Source organism: Bombus vancouverensis, chromosome 4 (genome assembly GCF_051014615.1).
Source record: "Bombus vancouverensis nearcticus chromosome 4, iyBomVanc1_principal, whole genome shotgun sequence".
In the NCBI taxonomy this organism is placed as follows: domain Eukaryota; kingdom Metazoa; phylum Arthropoda; class Insecta; order Hymenoptera; family Apidae; genus Bombus; species Bombus vancouverensis.
This window is the reverse complement of record NC_134914.1, coordinates 19330024-19350845: the sequence shown is the minus strand read 5'-3', so window position 1 is coordinate 19350845 and position 20822 is coordinate 19330024. Positions and strand designations below refer to the sequence as shown.

Here is a 20822-nt window from a genome sequence, read left to right as displayed (position 1 = left end):
GGACCTGAATCACATCTAAGGGACCGTTACCCGAGCTACGTTGATGCAACGTTCGCGCCACTCGGGGGTCATAGCGAAACGATCAGCCCGACATCGCTGATACCCGTGTATACAACGAAGATAGAGGGGTGGAGCTTCTACGTGATTCAAATCTAGATCCGATCCTATCTCTCGGTTGGAGGAGCCAAGAGTACGCTATTGGCTAGAGCAATCCTTGGCTCACGGTATACTTCGGCTATCTTCCTCTTCCTCTCCACCCTCTATAACTCCTTCTCTTCCCCTCTACTCTGTTTCCTCCCTTCCACCCTGCCTTTTTGGCCTCTCCACTCCTTTTAGAAAATCTTCTTCGTTCGACGAAGTCTTCTTCATTTCCGGAAGATCGAAGAAGGTTTCGAGTTAGCAGGTGGCTGTAGAACGTTGTATTTTTGTGTCTCTGTGAATGTTCCGGGTCTTCTTTCGTCCTTCTATCTTCGTATATACCGGTTACAGAAATGCTATTCTTTTGCCTCATAGGCTGTTTCCAGAATCTTGAGAAGCCGAGGCAAAACGGTTTTATTGGCTCGCGAAGATCTCGCCGTCTTAAGACCCGTTTCCCTCCTCGTTTCTCTTTTTCTTCTTTTTTTTTTCTCTCGCGCTGGAAAGCCGCTGGAGAACAGATTCGCCTTCATCGTGGTTATGGTATTTATATGTAGTACGTATTACGGCGATGTTGATCGTTTCCGACGCGAGATAAATTATTTCGTGGATTGTTTTATAAGATCTTCGCGGTGGTTAGAAGTTGTGTCTCCCTAAGGATGGTATTCTCTTTCGCTTTTAAATGTTTCTTATTTCTATTATCGTATCGAGGAAGACTCTCGGAAGTCAAACTCGTCGACAAAGCTTTTTACAAAGTTTTTAGTTTTATCAAGCAAGTAATCGGTGTACCGATCAAACACGCTCGATGTACTTGATATATTACTGTACGCAGTCGTGCCTGAAAACCGTGACTTTAAAGTATCTTTTCGCCTGTTCTGTGGGAAGAACCCCTAGCCATTATTACTGGCTCTGTCACTGGAGTACAACGATGTAGAGAAACTCTTTCTTTCAACCTTTTCTTGTTATTAAAGTAGGACAGGTAGGCGAGGGCCTGTCACACATCGTAAAAACTGTGACAAGAAGCTCCTGGTTGTAGATATACAGGGTATCTCTCGAAGCTTGGTTCATTGTACATACAACCCTAGCCAAAATACATTTTGTAAAGACGACGTATATTTCAGGAACTAAAATTTTGAAACATCCATCCTCTTAACGAATACGGTCAACGTACTTCTTGTCTTATAATTTTAAACTTATCAAAATCGATTTTCGTCTCTAACGCGGAAACTATCAACCATAAAATTTCAGTACAGTAACCTTCTTGTTAAATATTCATCGTCGTTGCTATTAAATATAAATCTAAAACTATCAAATACTTGTCGAGTCATCATATTTTTTATTTCGTTATTTTAAATTCGCTAAAATTATTTTCCATCGCTGATACAAGAAAGAAATTTTCAACTAAAATTTCCAAGGAAAAATTAACCTAAAATCGATAGGTAATTTACGAAACAGCCAATGGAATAAACTCGCGAATTCGCGTTTTCAACCCTTCCGTGTTTGCTTCGCTCCCCCGTTGGCAATATTTTTTTCTTGGTTGGCTTTGAGTCTCAAACGACTTTCGAATCGAGGAAAAATATTTCTCCAACCACCCCCGTCGTTTCTTAATCTCTTTCTCTCTCCGGTTGTTACTGTACTCCCGGGAACTCTGACTATCGCGACGATCATTATCGTCTTCTTCGTTCGACGAATCAAGTTCTCCTCGGGCGACCGGAGACGATCCGCGACTTTGCGGCCTGGTTTTACATGCCAGACGATTTCCTACTTCTTGCCTTTGACGTGACTCGATTCGTCGCGCTGCAAAGCAAAATTACTGTGTCGAAACTCGTTCCTTTTTCTTGCGTGTTCGCTTCTATTTTCCTTTCTTCTCTTTCCGTTCTATTACAATAAAAATATTCGCCAGATAGAAATTGCAGCGAAGAGTATCGAGAACATTTTGACGATAACGTTGAAATTTTCAGTGGAAAGACGTAGCGCGTGATATCTACGTTGGCCGCCATTTCGATCTTCCATTAGATCTTGAGAAAATGTCTCATTAACGGGATTCCCCGGGTGGGCCCATCGCGCTGTCACGCGGATCATCGCCGAGACGCACGCGAGTTCGCTTGTAATCTCGATCTATCCACGTCCGCCAGTAAATTCCAGGCTTCTGTCTGCCGTGTATAATTCGCAGTGAGATAAGATTACGGGCTGCGGAGGGTGGCAGGGGGTGTACAAGACACCGTAGATAGATACAGAGCCGCGATTTAGCGTGCTAGTAATGATACGTTGCGAGAAAGCGTTCTCTCCACTCTTCCTCGCGATTCCTCGATAACGCGTGAGAATATTAATGATGCTCGCCTGATTCGCCAACGTATCTGCTGATTCTCACTGACTCGCGACTGATAATTCAACGTTGAAATACGCTGGATGATTGCACCTCCATCTTCTTATATTTACTTTTAAAACATTTTACGTTGTCATTTTTTCTTTCGTGGTCGGTCAGCGAAACGCAAACTGGATCCATTTCTGAAATATTTCTCGTTGTAAATAATTTTATTTGATCGTTTCGCGTCCTCTAATTGACGATAGATAACGAAACATTGTTGCGATGATTTTTCATTTTACATATATGCGTGTGTTCCTAATGCGATTCTGCTGTTTTATCATCTTTATTATTCTCCTACTTTTATTCTCGAGTTTTTAATTTTTTTTAATAGTTTTATTTTTCGAAATTTCGAATGTACGACGGATAAATGCGCGTAATTTGACTAGCTAAACCCGCCTGCATATGTTTAAATTCCATCGTGTTTGACCAGTCGCTTGGCTTTGGTTTTTCGGCTGGGGAAATACAGCGCATGGTAAAATGTGGCTCGTTGGGAATAGTACAAGTTTGTGATTTGAAAATGATAACGGTTTTCACGAGCTACTTCTATTTTCTACGAGAATATTGGTTGAACAAATTGCGTTGAATAATCGATACTCTCTATTGAAAACCACTGTGATTCTGTCTGATCGCATACTGGGATTTTCTACTTAAGAGCCACTCTGCTAAATCAATATCAATATAATTCAATTTCCTCGTGTTTATTTCAAAATATTTCTACTATCCATATCTCCCATCGATTATATCTTTACCTTTTAACAATTGTATACTAATTTCCAAAACTATTAATTAAAATTATAATCTAGAAAATAAATTTTTGCGAATATTTGCGAAATACGTTTAAAATTTGACTGAAATTAATTAACACAGCGTCCTACGAACAACTGCCTTCGTTTTGCCAGATTATTTCGTAAGAGACGCGTAAACCCGTAAAACTCTTTTGCTCTAAAGGCATGAAGTTGCAAAATAGTGCGATCTATCTAGCGATGCTTGAAGGCAGAAAAAGAAAGAAACCTGTATACCCTTAAATTCACTTTGCCCGCAGCTTGGTTTCGCGAATGCTCGTTTATTCGTGAGTTTTACGACAGGATCGAACTCATTACACGACTAGATACGGCGCATGAATGCACGAAGAGTTCCCTCCAAGTTCAGTTTAGGAGATATCATCTGGTCGGCGGTGGCGATCCGATAAAGATTGTTCCGCGCTCTCTCCTCCGTGTTCTCTCGCGCGATAACGCTTACACCGCTGTATAATCCTATATTTAACCTACAACTACGGGCATAGTCCGTAATACGATGATCGAGCCAGAGGTAAATATTACGGGCACAGTCCGTAGTACGATGATCGGGCCAAATATAATATACAGGATGGTTGGTAACTGGTGGTACAAGCGGAAAGGGGGTGATTCTACGCGAAAAAAGAAGTCGAAAATATAAAACAAAAAATTTTTTTTTTTAATTTTTCCATCGAGACAACGATCTACAGTGAGATCCGTTATAACGTACTGCACGCGTACCGAGCGAAAATTCAAAGTCGATTTTCTCGAAAACAAAGCCTCGAACGAAAAATTTTTCTTCTGTATTTTCGACTTCTTTTTTCGCGTAGAATCACCCCCTTTCCGCTTGTACCACCAGTTACCAACTACCCTGTATGATATAATATATAATAGCTTGTTACGTTTTCGAAAATTCTCGAACGTAAATCGTAGGTTAAGGGGTTAAGCTGACAAATAAGAGACGAATAATACAGTACGAGAGACAGTGAAGTCGAGTGGATTGGTGTGAACGTAGGAAAAAATGCGTTTCAGAGTGGACATTTCATAGGGTAGCGAGGGAAAAGAATTATTTCTGAAATCCATGCTGGATTATTCGCGAAGAGTTTCGTCATCGAGTTTCTTCAAAATCGAAAATATTGCTTCGATAAATATAAAAATCGTAATTTGGTAAATATCGTTTTCACTCGAGAGAAACAATTTAGATCGGTGAAACGAACATTTATTCTGCGTTTTACATCCTCGATCTTTTAACCACTTTGCAATTAACCTTCCATTAAACATGCAAGGAAGGGAAAAATCAGAACAAATTGAAAATTCGAAACATCCGCAAGGATGGAGATTTCATACGGCGTGTCCGTGTTATTTACGCGAAATGCAAATGACGTTGCGTTTCAGCCTCACCCTCCAAGCAAACTACGATCGTTCGTGTTACAGGAACGAGAGAGGGAGAGAGAGTTAACGGGTAAACGAAAAATACCGAATTTCCATATCCACGAGGCATGATTGGAGGGTCAGGCGAAGGTGCATTCGCCGGCGTCTCGATAACGACCGACACAAATATTTAACGATATCTCTCGCGGTCGGTCCATGAATTTCGCAGACGTGGACGATTATTCTCGTTTGGTCGAGAGGTTGAATATTCCACCGTAGTCGAATATCCCTGAAAACTTGTTTGCGACGCATATTATTTAGACGATCGTTTGATTATCGGTGCTCAATGGATCGACTCGTGAAAACTTCCTCAACCATTCGGTATTCTTTCATTCCACTCGGAGTATCTTCTGCTCCTTAATCCTGAAGATGTTTTAAAATGTCATTTTCGTTAGAATGTACTATATATAAAATATAGTTGGAACTTGGATGAAAAGTTTCTTTCGTTTTATGAGGAAATAATAGACGCACAATGTTTTTTGTTTTATATTATTTTGTCGAATTACATACGATCCATCTTGTTCTTTTGAGATAAACACCGCGACATTTCACAGACTTGGTTCCACGTTTGTATGAAGCTTGCACTGTTGTAAAAAAACACGTTTGCGAAAGAAAGACACTTTTCGAGCAACCTAATATTTACAAGTACTTCCTCTGTAGAATTTTATACGCGTGAAACGTTACAAATTTTTTCCTCAGAAACGATCGCAGACATTCGCTTGAATTTTTCTCTAAATCAAATGGTTCCGAGATGCCAATCTTCTAGAGTGCGAAAAGATTTGAGTACCTCTAAGAGATGGAAATGCCAACATTCTTTATACGTTATTTCCAATAATCGATCGAATAGATTTTATCAACGTGTGATCAAGATCTATCTGGAAACACGTAGTTGTTTAAAAAATAATTACCTAATGCAATTTCCTAATTGTTCGATTATTTCCAAACACGACATTTTCCAAGTGACCTCACTTAATACATTCTTGCAACCGGGTCGGAAAATTTTCCATTAGCCGGTGCAATCGAATAGCATCGCCAGTTACGTTTTGCCTCGACTATACAGCAATGTGTACTTCGATTTTCAATACGAAAAACTGGATAGTTCTAATACGTTACTAGTGACTTAAATTAATTAATTGGTTAATTAATAAGAAAACATTGCCTCGCTCAAAGAGTTAAACCAGCGCGAATATTTGAAACTCGGGAAAGCCTGGAGTAAACTTTTGCGTTTTCTTTCGTCGCGAAGTCATATACGCGAGAGAAAATTTATTTTCACGCAAAATAAGAAAAAATCGAATAACGTACTGTACTTCTTCTTTTTCTTTTTTTTGCTTCATCATGGCGACGCTTGTAGTTTCTTCTTTTTTCTTCCTTTTCCTTTTTTATTTCTCGTTTGCGAAAGGAATAAAAGTATCGATAGGATGGATCGGGAATAAAATTGAAGGCAGTGGCAATGAGGTTCGTTAGAAGTCGTAAAGCGCGACTGGCATTTGCATGAACAGGATGGAAAAAATCGCGGCGGTCTCACGCACACCTCTTGGGTTCGATTTGCCACTACCGCGAATAGATCGCTGATAACCGATACACGGAACAGCGTATATTTCTGATTGGTACCAGGAAACGCTGGCTGCCTTTCCGGAAGTATAATTTGAAAGAGTGTCGTTAGCTACATCGACTGCGATCTACACGAAGATTTATGATCGATCGGTAAACAGAGCTCGTTATTACGTAATCGTCTATCACGTTTTCCAGCTTTGATTAATTGCTGTTTAACAGTTTAAAGCGTCGTTTCTTCCTTCGTGAAACGAATACCGATGTTTTATAATATTCGTTATCGCATTTAGAAGATAAAACGAACGTCTATATTTGGTTTCCGCTTCTTCGATCGTGTTTATAAAAATAAGTATCGCAGTGAACCACAATTTTTTAAAAATAAAATTAATCAAACAATCGTATTTCTACGATAGCAATTTATCTATTAATATTATCCGAATCTCGGAGCATGTTGAATTCCCTCGTAAATCTCCACTAGGCACATCGAAATTGTTCAGCGTATGATGTTTCAGACGTTTCAGCATTTATCATCCCCAAACTATCTAGATAGGCGTGTTAACAATGTCCCTCTGGAAGGGTGTTAATTGCATAGCCGCTTTAGAGGAGAGTACATTCCAGTCCCAGATACTCGAGTCTTTGTTGTCCCTTATTGCGTACATCTTGCCGTGCGACATTATCGATCAACAATTTGGATGGTCAATGGGTCGTCCGTGAATTTGCACGCTTCACGCTGCTCGGTAAATTCATGCTTAGTGCATCCACGTTCCGCTCTGTTCAATACCATCTATTGATATTTCTCTACCCAAACATTTACCCCTATTCCACTCGAACAGTCTTTCATTTCTATTTTTATTTAAAGTTAATTTACACAAAACTTGCTTGCTTGCTTGCTTCAAGTCGAAAATTCCCGTCGTTCTACTTAAAACTCTTTCGTAGATATATATGAACGAAGAATTTAATTTATTTATATGCGTAATTGGTAAGATTATTATATTCACGAATATACATACGAATTCTTTGCAATGTACGATTTAAAATGAGATAAAAACGCTTAAAGGCTTTAATAATTTCCTAATAATTATCAAGCTTTTTCACTCATTAAATTTATTATGAACGAACGCGATCACTGCGATCGCCAAAGGCTTAAAAATGTTTCTCCAACTCGATTAACAACTTATTCTGTTTTTATTTTACCATATAGGTAATGCATAAGTAATGTAACGAAGTTAGCAGGCGCCATTCGAAATTTCTCCTCCGTCAATCGAACGTATCGGAGCATTCGCGTTGATTGGCTCGAAATTACGATTTACAACGTTACAAAATTCCCAACAAGGGATTATAAAACAGCAGATACAACGGCGAGTGGCGATGAAATTTGCATCGCGACAACTCGCCGTTCGATACAAATTCACTGGCCGTGCCTGATCGATGAAATACGCTTGACGATGTGCAATCGCACACTCGACTACGCACGCCGCATTGTTTCGGAGAGATCCACCCCGACTACCCCCGTCAATTCTGCTCTGAATTATACATCGATGATCCCTGATAAAAAAAAAAGGACTCATCCACCGATCGAATTTCTCGTGACTCGACAGAAATATCGCCAAGGGATTTGCGTTTCGTTATCCATGGGACGTACGAAGAAAAGTACCCCGTGTAAAAGAAAATTGGCAAGTGGAACGCACTTATAGTGGCTCACAAGAGTATTTGAACTGTTACCGTAGAAAACTCTTATGTACATATTGTATGTGTTGCGACACTCGACTAACTATCGACCAGTCAGGCACAACTGATCGGTTGGTATCGCGAGCCTTGAACGTTATTAGCGTCCAAGGTGGAGGATTATAATAAATGTACAGGGCGAGGTTTAGTTCACCTTATTTATTCCACTCGATATTCCGAATACAACTGTCTTTAAGTTCACTGGGTTCCACTTAATACTCCGAATACAACTGTCTTTAGTTCACTGGGTTCCACTTAATACTCCGAATACAACTGTCTTTAGTTCACTGGCTATCCTGTTAAATATAATGGTCACTGACTGAATACTGTTAACGTTGACTCTTAGAATACTGGTGCAAGAGTGACTCTTGGTGATGTTGCTGTCGTAGAGAAAGGTTCGTGATGGGTGTGTCTCAAGTCTGTTCCTAACTGATCATTGGGTAAAGACGTATGTTCGAGGATGGGCTGGCTGCCTTCGCGAAGGTTCGCGCGCGGGTAACCTTACACTTGGGGTAACCCGCGTGTCCGGTTTTCCTGAGATGTAGCATAAAATAAAGAAGTTTCTCCGTGGGGTCCTAAAGTACCTTGACTGTACAATAGGCCCACTGTTTATGGTGGGTCCGCACTAGGGTAGCGTAGATCCTTGACGGTCGTCCTGCCCGCGGATCGCATCTGGTTCACATAAAGCGTCGCGGTAATTACCAGGCGACCACTCCAAATCCCGAACAGTATGTGTTATAGAGTATTTTAGAGTTTCATTAGCATTGCGATGAGAGACGATTGTTCCGAATCTCGTCTATCCAAGAAGTTTTGAATCGTAGCTGGAACGTTCGCTTCGTTTGTCTTACTCGTCGAATGTAGTATAGTTTTATCGTTATTTATCGTCGTCTTTACAAAACTGATTCGAAAGACATAGACAGGAGATAAAATACTCTGGACGTTTGTAACAGCTATTCGAAGGAATTCGTTATTGGAAAAGATTTTCCAGAAGAATTTTTCAGAAAGGGCTTGTCGATGAACCACGAGCAGAACAGAAGGAAAGAAGAAAAGAGAATGGTTAGATCAGAGGACGAAGAACAATTGTATGGCTTAATCGGCGGATACGCTGCAATTGTTGGACGATTGGTGAATTTTCATGGAAAGTAACGGCAGATGGTTCTCGTTGGTTGACCAGATGAGGTCCTTGAGCGACGTAGGAGTCTGTTTATTCGGACTGTAATCGATTACATTGGAGGTCAGAACGTAGTTGGGTAAAGTCGATAGTCGTTGAAGTCCTCTTCCAAGTTTTTGCGAAGTTGGAAAATTACTTTGCGCGCGAAAGTTTTTTAGTAGATCGAGATATCTTAGGTCTTCAATTGGAATACCACCTTCGCGTAACTATCTCTGAATGGCATATATAGACACATTCGACAGATACCAGTAGCTGTAAAATTAGATAATTTAGATTCCCTATAGTTCACCTATGGTCCAACGACACCGATAGGAACTTAACCATTACTGAAATAGATAGCAGGACCATTTAGATTTTTCTATTTATATTTCACTTACGAAGATACCCACCGTTTTAAAATAATCCAACTCTGCAAACATCCATCAAACTTCGATACCACTGGAACATTTACTCCCCTGCAGCGTGGAACGTCCAAACCCCCACAGAGCAATTCGGCCAGCAAGCCAGGCCAGCCCTAGAAACGCTCCACAATCGGCCAGTAAATATCCGCAGGCCCGTAAAACATTGGTCTCCCAAACGCTAGATATATCTTCCGCTACCCAACATATTACCAACCATCGAACAACGAGGACATACCGGTATACGTACGTGTCTGTCCCATGGATCGCGTCGATTAGTAACGGTTTCGGTAATTACAGCTCGAAAAGTAGCACGTATCTCACATGTTCGCTGTAATGAATTTCGCGAACGTGCATGGTAGGATAGGTCTTGAGTCTTCTATTATTTGAGAAAGGTGAAGGTGAGAGAGAAATAGAGGATTGGCTGTCGGACGACGAAAAGCGTTTCCCTCCGTAGCTGCTCGGAAACTTCGCCAGTTTCCTCGAAGAGTGGAGGCTCAACTCGCGTCGCAATGGAGGACGATGCATTGTCTCCTCGACGATCTCTTCTCTATCCCACTTTTCCCTTCTGTTTCCGACTACCGCGACGGAAGGTTCCCCGTCGTGATCGTCAGCGACGATCTCTCTCCAGGAGGAGAAGCTTCGGGATCCCCTTCTCTCTCCACGCTAGCGGTGACGACGGTTTTCGCGCCTCTTGGCACGTTTCACGCTCGCCGCGTAATCCACACCCTCGTGCTCGAGTGTTCTGGCCCCGCTAAAGCCTGTTCTCCTCTTTCCTCTTTCTCCTTCGTCGCTCACCACCACCTGGTTCTTTATTTCGTCAAGGGTGACCGTGTGGGTGCTTCTTAACACGCGAATCGTGCTCGATTTCGTAGCCATCCTCTTGTCTTTTCCTTTCTTTCGCTCTTTTTGTCTCTTTCGGGTTTCTTCTCTTTTATTCTGGATTCGCTGGTCAAAGGAATCAAATTCTGAACCGCATAGACGATGGTCGAGGCTTATAACGTTATATCGTTCGAAAGAGAGCTAAAGCGTGAACCAGGCTTATGACACGCTCAAGAACAGTCGCTTCTTCGGAAGCAGAATTCAGCTTCTTTGTTCCTCCCATTTGGATTTGGAACGATTCATTCGTAGAATAAATAGTTCGGTTCGAAGATTTTACACGGTCTATCGTCGTCTCGTGCCGCAACAGAGGTGTGTTTAAGTATTATTTGGACAGAGCACAGCGACTGGTATATCTGTATGATCGCGAAATGTATTGTTCGTTTTAAAAAGTTTCGACGAACTTTTGAAGAGCGTTCTGGTTCTCCAGTTTAGGCAGCAGGAATTTCTTTGACGAGGAGCTTTTCAGAAAACGGATGGGTTTCTTGCTGGTCGTTTTCGTCGCTCTTTGTCAACGCTGCCGCATTCTTTCCTTGATTTGCCGTGTTTCTGCACGAACGCCAGCATGGCTTCCGGTTCGACGCGGAAATTGTGCCGTGCGAACGTTCGGTGGTATCTAGGGTACATCGAGAATGAAAAAAAATTTACAAACGGTCGTATTGTTTTCGGCATCTAGCTCTCAAGAATTGGCAAAGACAATTGAAACGTATATCAAACACCTGCCAATCGTTTTTCGTATCGTGTGAGTATTTGTAGTATAAATTACAATTCCTTTTTAATAAAATCAATACAAGAGAATTTACGTTAGTCTGGAGATGTCGATCTTAACGAGAGTCACGCAACTGTAATAATTTTTTTTTTTAATTTAATATTTCACATTCACAATTTGTCCAATTTGGACATTTGGTAGAATTTTTTAGCTGTCTGATTATCATGTGGGTGGCTACCTCCAGCGGGGTACCATATTCGTGTTTGTTAGGATATATCCTTTATGAGAACTGCTGGGTGTTTCCTTTTTAGTCTTCTTCCTATGCTTGTGTTGATCGTTTCCGCTGCCAGCCGGCTCGGGTGCGTTGCTATTCTTTCTCTGTACCTTCTTGCGAATCTGCTAATCTCTTCCTTGACCGTTGGTATTCCAAGGTCTTTCCGTATGTCCTCTAACGTATCATGGGACGTTTACAATTGATCTAAGAATTTTAGCTTGGATTGTCTCTATTTTGCTTATATGGAGCTGTAATAATTAAAACGTCATATAGCGAAGATAATAATTACGACCGATAGTTTCAGGTTTCAATTTCGACCTTCGTTTTCTCTGTTTGAGAAAGAAATTGAGGAAGAAAGCAAATTAACACCGAATTGTCTTACCAATGGTTCCTTCGTCCTCGTGCGATATTTACGATCGTTCTCATCCGGTTTTCCCTTCGGCCAGCCAAATTCTTGGTTAGGATTTCCGTTTAATTCACCGAGAAAACCGTTTCTGTCGACCGATTCAATCGGTTGAAAGGAGCCGATTGGTTTCCACGAGTAATCCCTGGTCGCGCAGATCGCTGCAATTCCGCGGACGATTGGTCTGGAATTCAGAGGAGGCTTCTTTTCCCTTGATTTTTCCGCTGTTTCTTCGATTCATCCATCGATTTCGTTTCCCTCTCGCCCCTGTATCCCATTTGATAGCATCTAGAAGGCAACGAATTTCTATGAGACCTTCCTGCCTTCTCTAAAAACCTTCCATTTCCGATCTTTAACCACCGCTGTCGCCGTCTTGCGTTCCATTTATGAAAATGTTTTATATCGGTGGAAGAAATTTATGGAAATATTAAATATCGTACGACGCCATATATCAAATAAAATTGAGCGGTTTTCTAGAGAAAGGACTCGTAGGGCGTAAAAGGATAAATCGAGTATAAATAGCGTAGCAACTTTTATTCTAATTTATCCTAATTTCCGAATATTAGTTTATAATTGTAACGACGCTCGAACAAATTTGTTATCTGTACATTGTACTTTATTTCGCATCTCATTATCCTATACATTCGTTTATAATATCCAATTGCTTGACTGTCTTTTAACGTACCGAAATAAATATTGCAATTGGTAGAGACATTCTGGTATTTTATTAATTTAATGCATGTAGTTTTGCCAATTAAACAAAGCTTAGATGCTATGAAATATTCGGACGTTAGCGCGAGTCACCGTATTTTTGATAATATTTCAATGTTTTACATCAGACAAGATTAATGGAAATAAATGTTGTATATTCGTCGATTTTATCAGCAGTGATCGTTAATCAACCGCGTATCAATTAATTAGAGCGTCCAACTACAAACAAGCCTCGCTTTAAGGGAAGATTCCGTTTTTCTAGGCAAAGGGGAGGAGAATCAAGGGGATGGGTTTCGCTTCGATGACACACCCTCTTCAAGCCGCTCCATAAATTGCAGGGTAATCTTTCCCTTCGGTGAAAAGGAAAAGCCCTGTGCTTTTATCCGCGACAGACGGCTTTCTTGCTGCCTGTTCCGGTTCGACGAGCCGATCGAACAGCTTCCAGCTGTTTAATTAAAATCATTTTAATTGCGAGAATGGAGTCTCTGGTGCTTTCCTTTGAAACTACACCTTGGACGGGCCCTCGGTGATAATGAGGCGATTAAAAGAATCCATTTCATAGCGTTCTGATGCTTCAATGGCGTTGCGCTACTACGCGCGTTTTATAATCTGAAAATTTTACGTCTTGGGTGAAAAGAATTGGAATTTCAAATATCTGATACACTTAGACCTCGATCGTTGAGGCTGAAATTAGAAATTGCAATTTTTATTAATTTATTATTCAATGCCAACTCGTCCGAAACAACGATCAAAGTCTACGAAATAAAACATAAACGTTGTAATCGCTCGAATAATTAAATTCTCCTCGAGCTCTGAAGTTCTTTCACGTTGTATCTATATTTTGCAAATACGAAACACGGAAATATAAAGGCATCGACCTTTCCTCCGCGATGTAGTAATTTTCGAGTCGATAATTCCGAAAATCTTGTTTCTTTCGAACTTCGAAGATATCCAGACAGTTCTCGTGAAATAAAAAGAGAAACGGCGGACGAGTAAATAGCAAGGAAGAAGCATCCTTTGAGTCGATTGAACGGGAACGTTAATCAACGCGCTGGCGTGTTTATCTCGTCGGTCTTTTTTCTTGTCGGCGGAAATCGACGTGACGGAAATTGTGTGTTACGAATGGCGAGTTCCGACTGCAGGCCGTTTGAAGCGTCGGATTAATTTTTGGCCGACCAGTGGAGACAAGATCGTGCTTTTTCCAGACGAACAGTCACCGAAAAGCAGACCTAATTTCGTTTACGTGCTCTAATGAAATGAAATCCTTCTTCGCTTTTTCCGGTTTTTTTTACGATGTAGAAGAAAGGGTTCATTTTCTCTGTAACCATTTCCAACAGAGCAATAAACAAGTACTCCTCGAAGTAAATACGTTTAATGAGCTTTCGATCCGAAAGAGTTGTCAATATTTAATTAATCGCCCGTTGTCTTTAACGAAGCGAACAAAAGCATTTTCTATATTTTTCTAATCCGTTAACGCTTTTAGAAGCGAACCCCTTTTGTCCGTAGAAGAAATTCCTCGCTTTATTTCCTATGTTGTAAATACTTATATCTTGTGGAAGGTAAAAAGTAGGTTAAGGTTATCGTAACTTACAGCTAGTTCAATTCGTCGTTTTATCCACTAAGCACTTCGCAACCGTACAGAAAATGAAGCGGTAAAGAATCCGTACAATTGTTCGAGTGTACGAAAAACGTAAGAAGTTCTAAATTAACCGGGCGAGGTTTGTTCGATTCGACGAGTGCTCGAGAAGCAATCCAATACGAATACACGAGTGTTTCGAGTACGAGTGCAGGTAAAGGAAAGAAAGGAACGATCGATGGAAACGTTGGATTAATTTCTACTCGGCAGTGGGTTGAGAAAAGCAAAAGGAAATTGCAAATCGTTAATAAAATCTTGAAAAAGTGTATTCAAAGGAGAAAAGATTAGGTCGAAATATTTATGCAAGAAATTATCACGTTTTCCTTTGTTGTTTATTTCGTTCTATGTAAAATGGTCCATCGTTGCATTTAGTTTATATTGATTCGTCCGGAGCGTCAGATTACAAATGCATTCGATGGTAGGGAACGATTAATTCGCTGGGTTTACGCGTGCAATTATAACACAGTGTATGCATAATCGTTTAAAATTTGTCATAACTTTCGTTACGGGAGGATGGTTGTTCGTTTAAACGATTGAAACGATGATAAACGATAATATTAATATGGTAATCCGGAGTTAAAAGGTGATGCGTTTGTATTTCTCGTCGACCCACTGAAATTTGCATATTCTATACAAACATATCGCACAGCATATCGTAGGTAGATATGACGAATACTTAAAGTTCCATAGAAAATAAAATTCTACCGAAAGTCTATCTTCGAGTCTGAAACGTTCGAGATTCTAGTCGCCGTTCGTTCGTTTTCGTTATTTTCTTTAATTATTAATTTCAAGTATTCGCAACTCCCCATCAAAGAGAAAAGAAATAAAACGAGAAGAATAAAATGAAGGGAAGATAAATACAGCGAATGAAAGAAGTAGATATAACGGAATAAGATAGGGATAAATAAAATTTAAGAAGTTAAATAAATATGCCAGAAAAGAGTAGATACAATAAGCGAACAAAGATTAATAGAATAAACTATACGAGGAATACGAACGAAATAACAAATTTAAATAAACGAATAAAACTGATAGATATAAAGGAACAAAACGGAAGAAAAGAGGTAACAAAAATATAGAACAATCTTAAAACTGTGTCCAGTTTGAAGAGGTTGTCGAGGTTGAGGTTGACTGATCGAAGAACGAGTGGATGAATTTGTAATAGAAAAGTATATTGAAATAATTAAAGGTATACAGCGACGAGCAAAAGTGTAAACACACTGCGCTGATTTTATGTAAAAGGCGATGCTACGACTAATTTTTCAAGCGATCGGATTCGTCGGAAACGTTTATGATAGCGTGTAAACGTCAGGGAAACGAAAAACTGTCAATAAACACTGATCGTCCACTGTTTCGCAGTCAACTGCTCCGCACCATCGTTTGATTACTTTTCAGTTTGATATGCTTAATCCAAGATGAAGCCACTTAGTGAAGATAAAAAGAACAGTATTACTTGTTTGTGTGATAAAGGTTTGTCGTTGCGGCAAATTGCAGAGATATATGGTGTCGGTCATACGATAGTTGCAAGAATAAGAGAAAAGTACGTTGGTGCACCAATTTCTTCGCAAAACGGTAGACCGCGACTTATTTTGGGATAGAGTAGCATGTGAAATCGCACACTGCATTCGGTCGGATAGTTACAAAAGTGTGTTTGCACTTTTGCTCGTCGCTGTAAGTATAAGTTTATGCCGATTCAGATCCTTACTCTCGTAGTGTTACTAAACAATGGAATGATAGGGAACACGATCGTGTATTTATAGCAAAAAGACATTACCAAAAAGGTTAACCTTATAGCTTTGGCTAGAGGCTACGGGGAACACAAATAGAAATTTGTTTATTAGTCCCTTTGTTCTTAGACTTTGCAACCGAAAACATAATGTACGTTCAAGGGTACAATAATATGCGCCTCTTCTTATTTAGAATATTTCTGCGTAATAGCAGTTTGCAGGTCACGGATATACATAAATAAAGATTTCAAGTTTTTCACGAAGTAGTTACTTCGACAAAGATAAATAAATATATTGAAGTTCACGTTTTGACCTGCCCTGTTGCAAGAATCAATTTCCCTCTCTCGTAACACGCTGAAACTCCGGTCGCGTAGCTCTTCAACGTTTTACCAAGCGAAATATAATCCTTGAAAATCCAGACTTCGGTTTTGAAGCGGGGCCAAGAGGATGGACTGCTGTCCGACGAGAACGCTCGAGGCGTTTCCATCCGACGCGACGTGAAGTGCCGTCGCATCTCTGTCACGGGACGGAGAGGATAATCATGGCCGGCTGTCCGGCTTTTATTGTGATTTACGCGATTGGCGCGATACCGACCGGCTTTATTTTCGGTCGGTCAGCCACCATCGGTACCCTGGCCGCTGTGCCAATTTGTAATTAATTACGAAACAATCGCGTCACTATTTAAAGATTATAATAACGGGATCACCGCAAACAGTTGGAACGCGCCGCGCATCCCTTATCACCTCTATTTCTGTCGTTGTGATTTTCTATCGCGATACACGATTTCGTACGTACGCGGTTATTTAGATCACGCGTCACAAACGCTATACCATATCCCATCTTCTACGTTCTACGTCGTATCTTGCATCGTGTATCCCAAAACCAATACTCCATTTTCCGTAACTACTAAGGCAAACGTATTCAAAAGTTGCGCGTTACACCTCACCATTTCCATCCCACGCTATTCGCATATCCTACATCCAATATCCAGAATCTAATACCCATTATTCCATATGCATTATTTCAGGCCCGTTCCACGGTTCACCACGTTTCATCCCACATTCCATATTTCATGCACCTTATCTCATACCCTGTACCCCATAACTAGTATCGCTAACTCGTGTACATATTTTATCTTACTTGCCACACTAAGGCTCTCCATTCCATATCTCATGCCCAATTCATATTCTCTTTTTCATATTCTATAACCCACATCCAGTATCCTTAGAAAATATCTTTCGCGTTGCATACTCGTCTTACGTCTGACACGGGATTATCGAACTGGTATGTGGAAAACGGGATGTGGGACTGAAGATAATGGGTGGAAAATCTAAGGAATGGAGTAATGGAATGAAATAGAGAAGATTGGATGTGGGATGTTGGTATCGGATTTTGTATATATGATATCCATGGATATGGAGGATTAGAGAATAGAAGTTAGGATACGAGACGAGTAGAATACATATATTCTTGATATTTGTTATTTTCTAACATTTTCCTAAACAGTTTCTGTAGATCTGAGATCAGGAAATTGTACACGTCAACTGCTAATTGTTGGAAATTGTTTCTATAAATTGGAAAGCTAGTTCAAACGTAATTACAAGCCAGTATCCTAACGTCCGTGAATGTTTGTTAAAAAATCCCAAGGAAAATTTATCGTTAGTTTAAAACAAACGCTCATTCAGCTGTCTGGCGTGTAAACGTACGTTGTACCTGTCGTACACGCTCCGTACGTGCCGTAACGAAACTTCGTCCGCGTTCAGATCGTTCTTCGACGATTCAATTCGATTTCCTCGAACATTCCGCCAGCTATGAATCATACTGCGAGATCAACTTGAGCTTCGGCGAATTGTAGAGAATTACGTGATTGGTCGCTCGGAGAGACGAAGTTGGTTTATTTCTGCACAAGTTTGGATTTACATAGCGAGGTCGTTGATTCAGGTTGCAAGGAATATACAAGGCTGAAGGGACGTGATTTATCGTTGTTGTGAGAAGGTGAACGATCGTTTGATCACGGTAAAGAGGTGTGTCGAACGACAGTGTGTAGACTCGACGATGAATTAACGAGCGATCGATTAATCAGGATATAAGGATCGAGACAGAGTCCAAGTTGCTTTCTACCACAACCTGCCGATCAATCAGCATGAAATTATTTTTAAACGAATGCTTTTACGTGCCATTATCGCCAAAGTTTATGTGCAAATCGTCTGTCGCGTGTCAGAATATTATTTTAATCGCGTGAATTCGACCGTTTTAAACGTTTTTATTTCGACTCGTCGTAATTCTTAGACTTTCCACGCTTTACAGAATACCAAGGCTAAGCAATATTTCGACGTATCTTACGTAATAAGTCGAAATCTTTCGAACAAAATAATCGGTTCCCAAAACTGTTAAATTGATGGAACCAATTAATTCGACTATTTAATCAGAGATTAGTTGCGCGATTTATGTACAAGACATTGTCGTAATTTAAACAGGACTTTCCATAAAGGTAAATTTAATTAGAAGGCGATGCTTGCTTATTTACAGGCCTACGGAAAGTGTACCCTTACTACTTCACCTTCACCACGTTCACGAAAGGAAGATGGGTGGGCGAGAAGATCCTCGAGGTATTCGCCAGAGAATTTCGAGCGCATCCGGCAGAAGAATACGAACGTTGCATTCGTGCAGGCACTTTGACGGTGAACTATCAAAAAGTGGACGTCGATTACAGATTACGGCATAACGATCTGCTGGCCAACGTCGTCCATAGGTAAAAAAACTTTGTACCTTCCACTTTGTTGCCCGTTGATTGGAAAATTGATCGTTAAAAATAGTATCGAATTATCGGGAATATTCTCGAGACATAATTATTTTATTATCGCTCATAAGCTTGCAATTTCTGAATGGCGATCAAACACGACAGTATCCTCGGAGAATTTCTCTCTAAACGATAAAACAGTCAACCATAATCCGTTGCTTCTAGCATATGCTAGTCGATGTGATTTCATTCGGACATCGTCGTTGTCGAATAGAACAAGAAACATTTGCGTTAAATTCTATTTAATGGAGGATGATAGATCGAAAGAAACGCGGAGGAAAGATAACAAAAAGCAGGGATCCCTGTCCGAAGTGACTTACGTTACTCGTCGTTTGAAACGCGGCAATTGTACAGGACGATTCTGTAAACTGGGACGAGATAAAACTCTTTTCCGAGCGGAACAGGAGGGGGAGGGATTGAATGGCTTAACGAGCACTATTTTTCTATGCTTCCAGACTTTCCTCGAATGCAACTCGCACGTTCCTTTTCTTCTTCGTCGTCTTTTTTCTTGCGTGATATTATGTATCCCTTAATGAATCCCTTTTAATGGCATCCCCTCGTTATTCTACAAGCTGTTGAATAGTTCGCGAAAACGATAACGACGTATTCGGAGAAGTTTATGAAAAAATACAAAAATACGTTTATCAAACGTCCGACGACCAGTTTTATTTTCATTAAAAGATTCGAAAGTCTGGCACATTTTACTTTTCAAAGTAAATTCTTCAAATTCAAAGCTCCGAGATATTTTATTTCGTTACAAGCTTAGGGATGTTTCGCGCGAATCGTATGAAAAATAATAAAAAGTTTAAGGATTGATCTTGTCTGAGATTAAAACTCTAAAATGTTTTACATACAGAGATCGGAAATATTCTGTACTGTATCGTAGTGGAGATCGATCGCTGCGTAAAAAATTCTATCAAAGTGATTCGTATCGATATAATCTGTAACTCGGCACGAAGAAAACAGCTTCGGTCTTCGGCTCTGAAATCAAAGATAAATTCCTTCCATCTCCATTGACAGACCTCTTCCGCTCCCTCGTTCTTCCAACGATCAGGAGAAAATCAGAATTACGCGGAAATATCTTTACATTTCATTTCCAGTTCCTGTCGTCTGAAAATTCGTAGATCCGTCTGCTCCCCCTAATAACCGAAAGTCGAACGATCTTCCCAGCCAATAATCCCGAAAGAAGGTATTATCCTATCTTGACTGAAATCGGTGGCAGACCGTCACCGGATGAAAGAACAAGAACGGAAATCGCTGGCACGAGTGTTCCCAAGTGCGAATAACAAGAAACCGGCGCGTTATCCTCACGTTCACGGTGGAACCGCAGGGTGGAGTGTCCCTCGATATCCTTGGCACGGATATAAAGGAATCTGTGCCTCGCTGTTAAACGCGCCATCGCTCAACCAGGTTCCTATTATCAGCACGGTTATCGTGTGCCACGAGATTGCGATTCTTGCAGCGGTGTTTGAATTTCAAGGACAGCCGTGAAAAAGAGAAACAGCAGAGAGAAGAAAGATTCGGTCGGTGGACACGTTTTTACACATACGGCTATGTACAAAAATATCGAGAACAGTTGGTTAATTTTGGCAAAACATATAATCGAATTATGAGATTAAGCGTAAAATTTGTATATTTCTTTCGTTTATAATATTTTATAATATCGTTTCTAATACCGGATACGAAAAAATATTGAGACTATTGTCTGTTTTCTACAAGATGTGATTCAATGATGAAATTACGCGCTGCATATCTATGTAAGATCCGTAGATCCGTTGAAAAATTAATTTGATATTTGAGGAAGGTTATACGGACATTAAGTCAATCGTACGTGACTGCACGAAATCCAAGGCTGAGGATTTTTTTATTGTAAAACGAACCGAGAGAAGGATCGCGAAATTTCGTCAACGTCGATGTTTCAAGAGATATCAGCTAAGATAATCCACGACAAACAGCAAGAGAAATATAAAAATGAACCATTCTGCCACTATTCGTCGTTTTATTTATGTAGAAGAAGCAAAGCAATTGGACAACTGAGTGATTTAAGCGATATACACAAGTCATATAGAAAACCTTGGAAAAATAAAACAACAAATATACGTACTTCAAAGAAATACATAGAATCCGTGTT

General features: G+C 40.3%; 1 protein-coding gene across 1 annotated transcript in view; it reads left to right on the top strand.

Moving 5' to 3' along the window:
* Nucleotides 1–20822, top strand: part of LOC117161473 (pseudouridylate synthase RPUSD2) — a 175523-nt gene that overhangs the window by 125115 nt on the left and 29586 nt on the right. Inside the window, 1 exon segment of the mRNA XM_033343037.2 lies at nucleotides 18421–18643. Coding sequence (XP_033198928.2) covers nucleotides 18421–18643 — 223 coding nt within the window.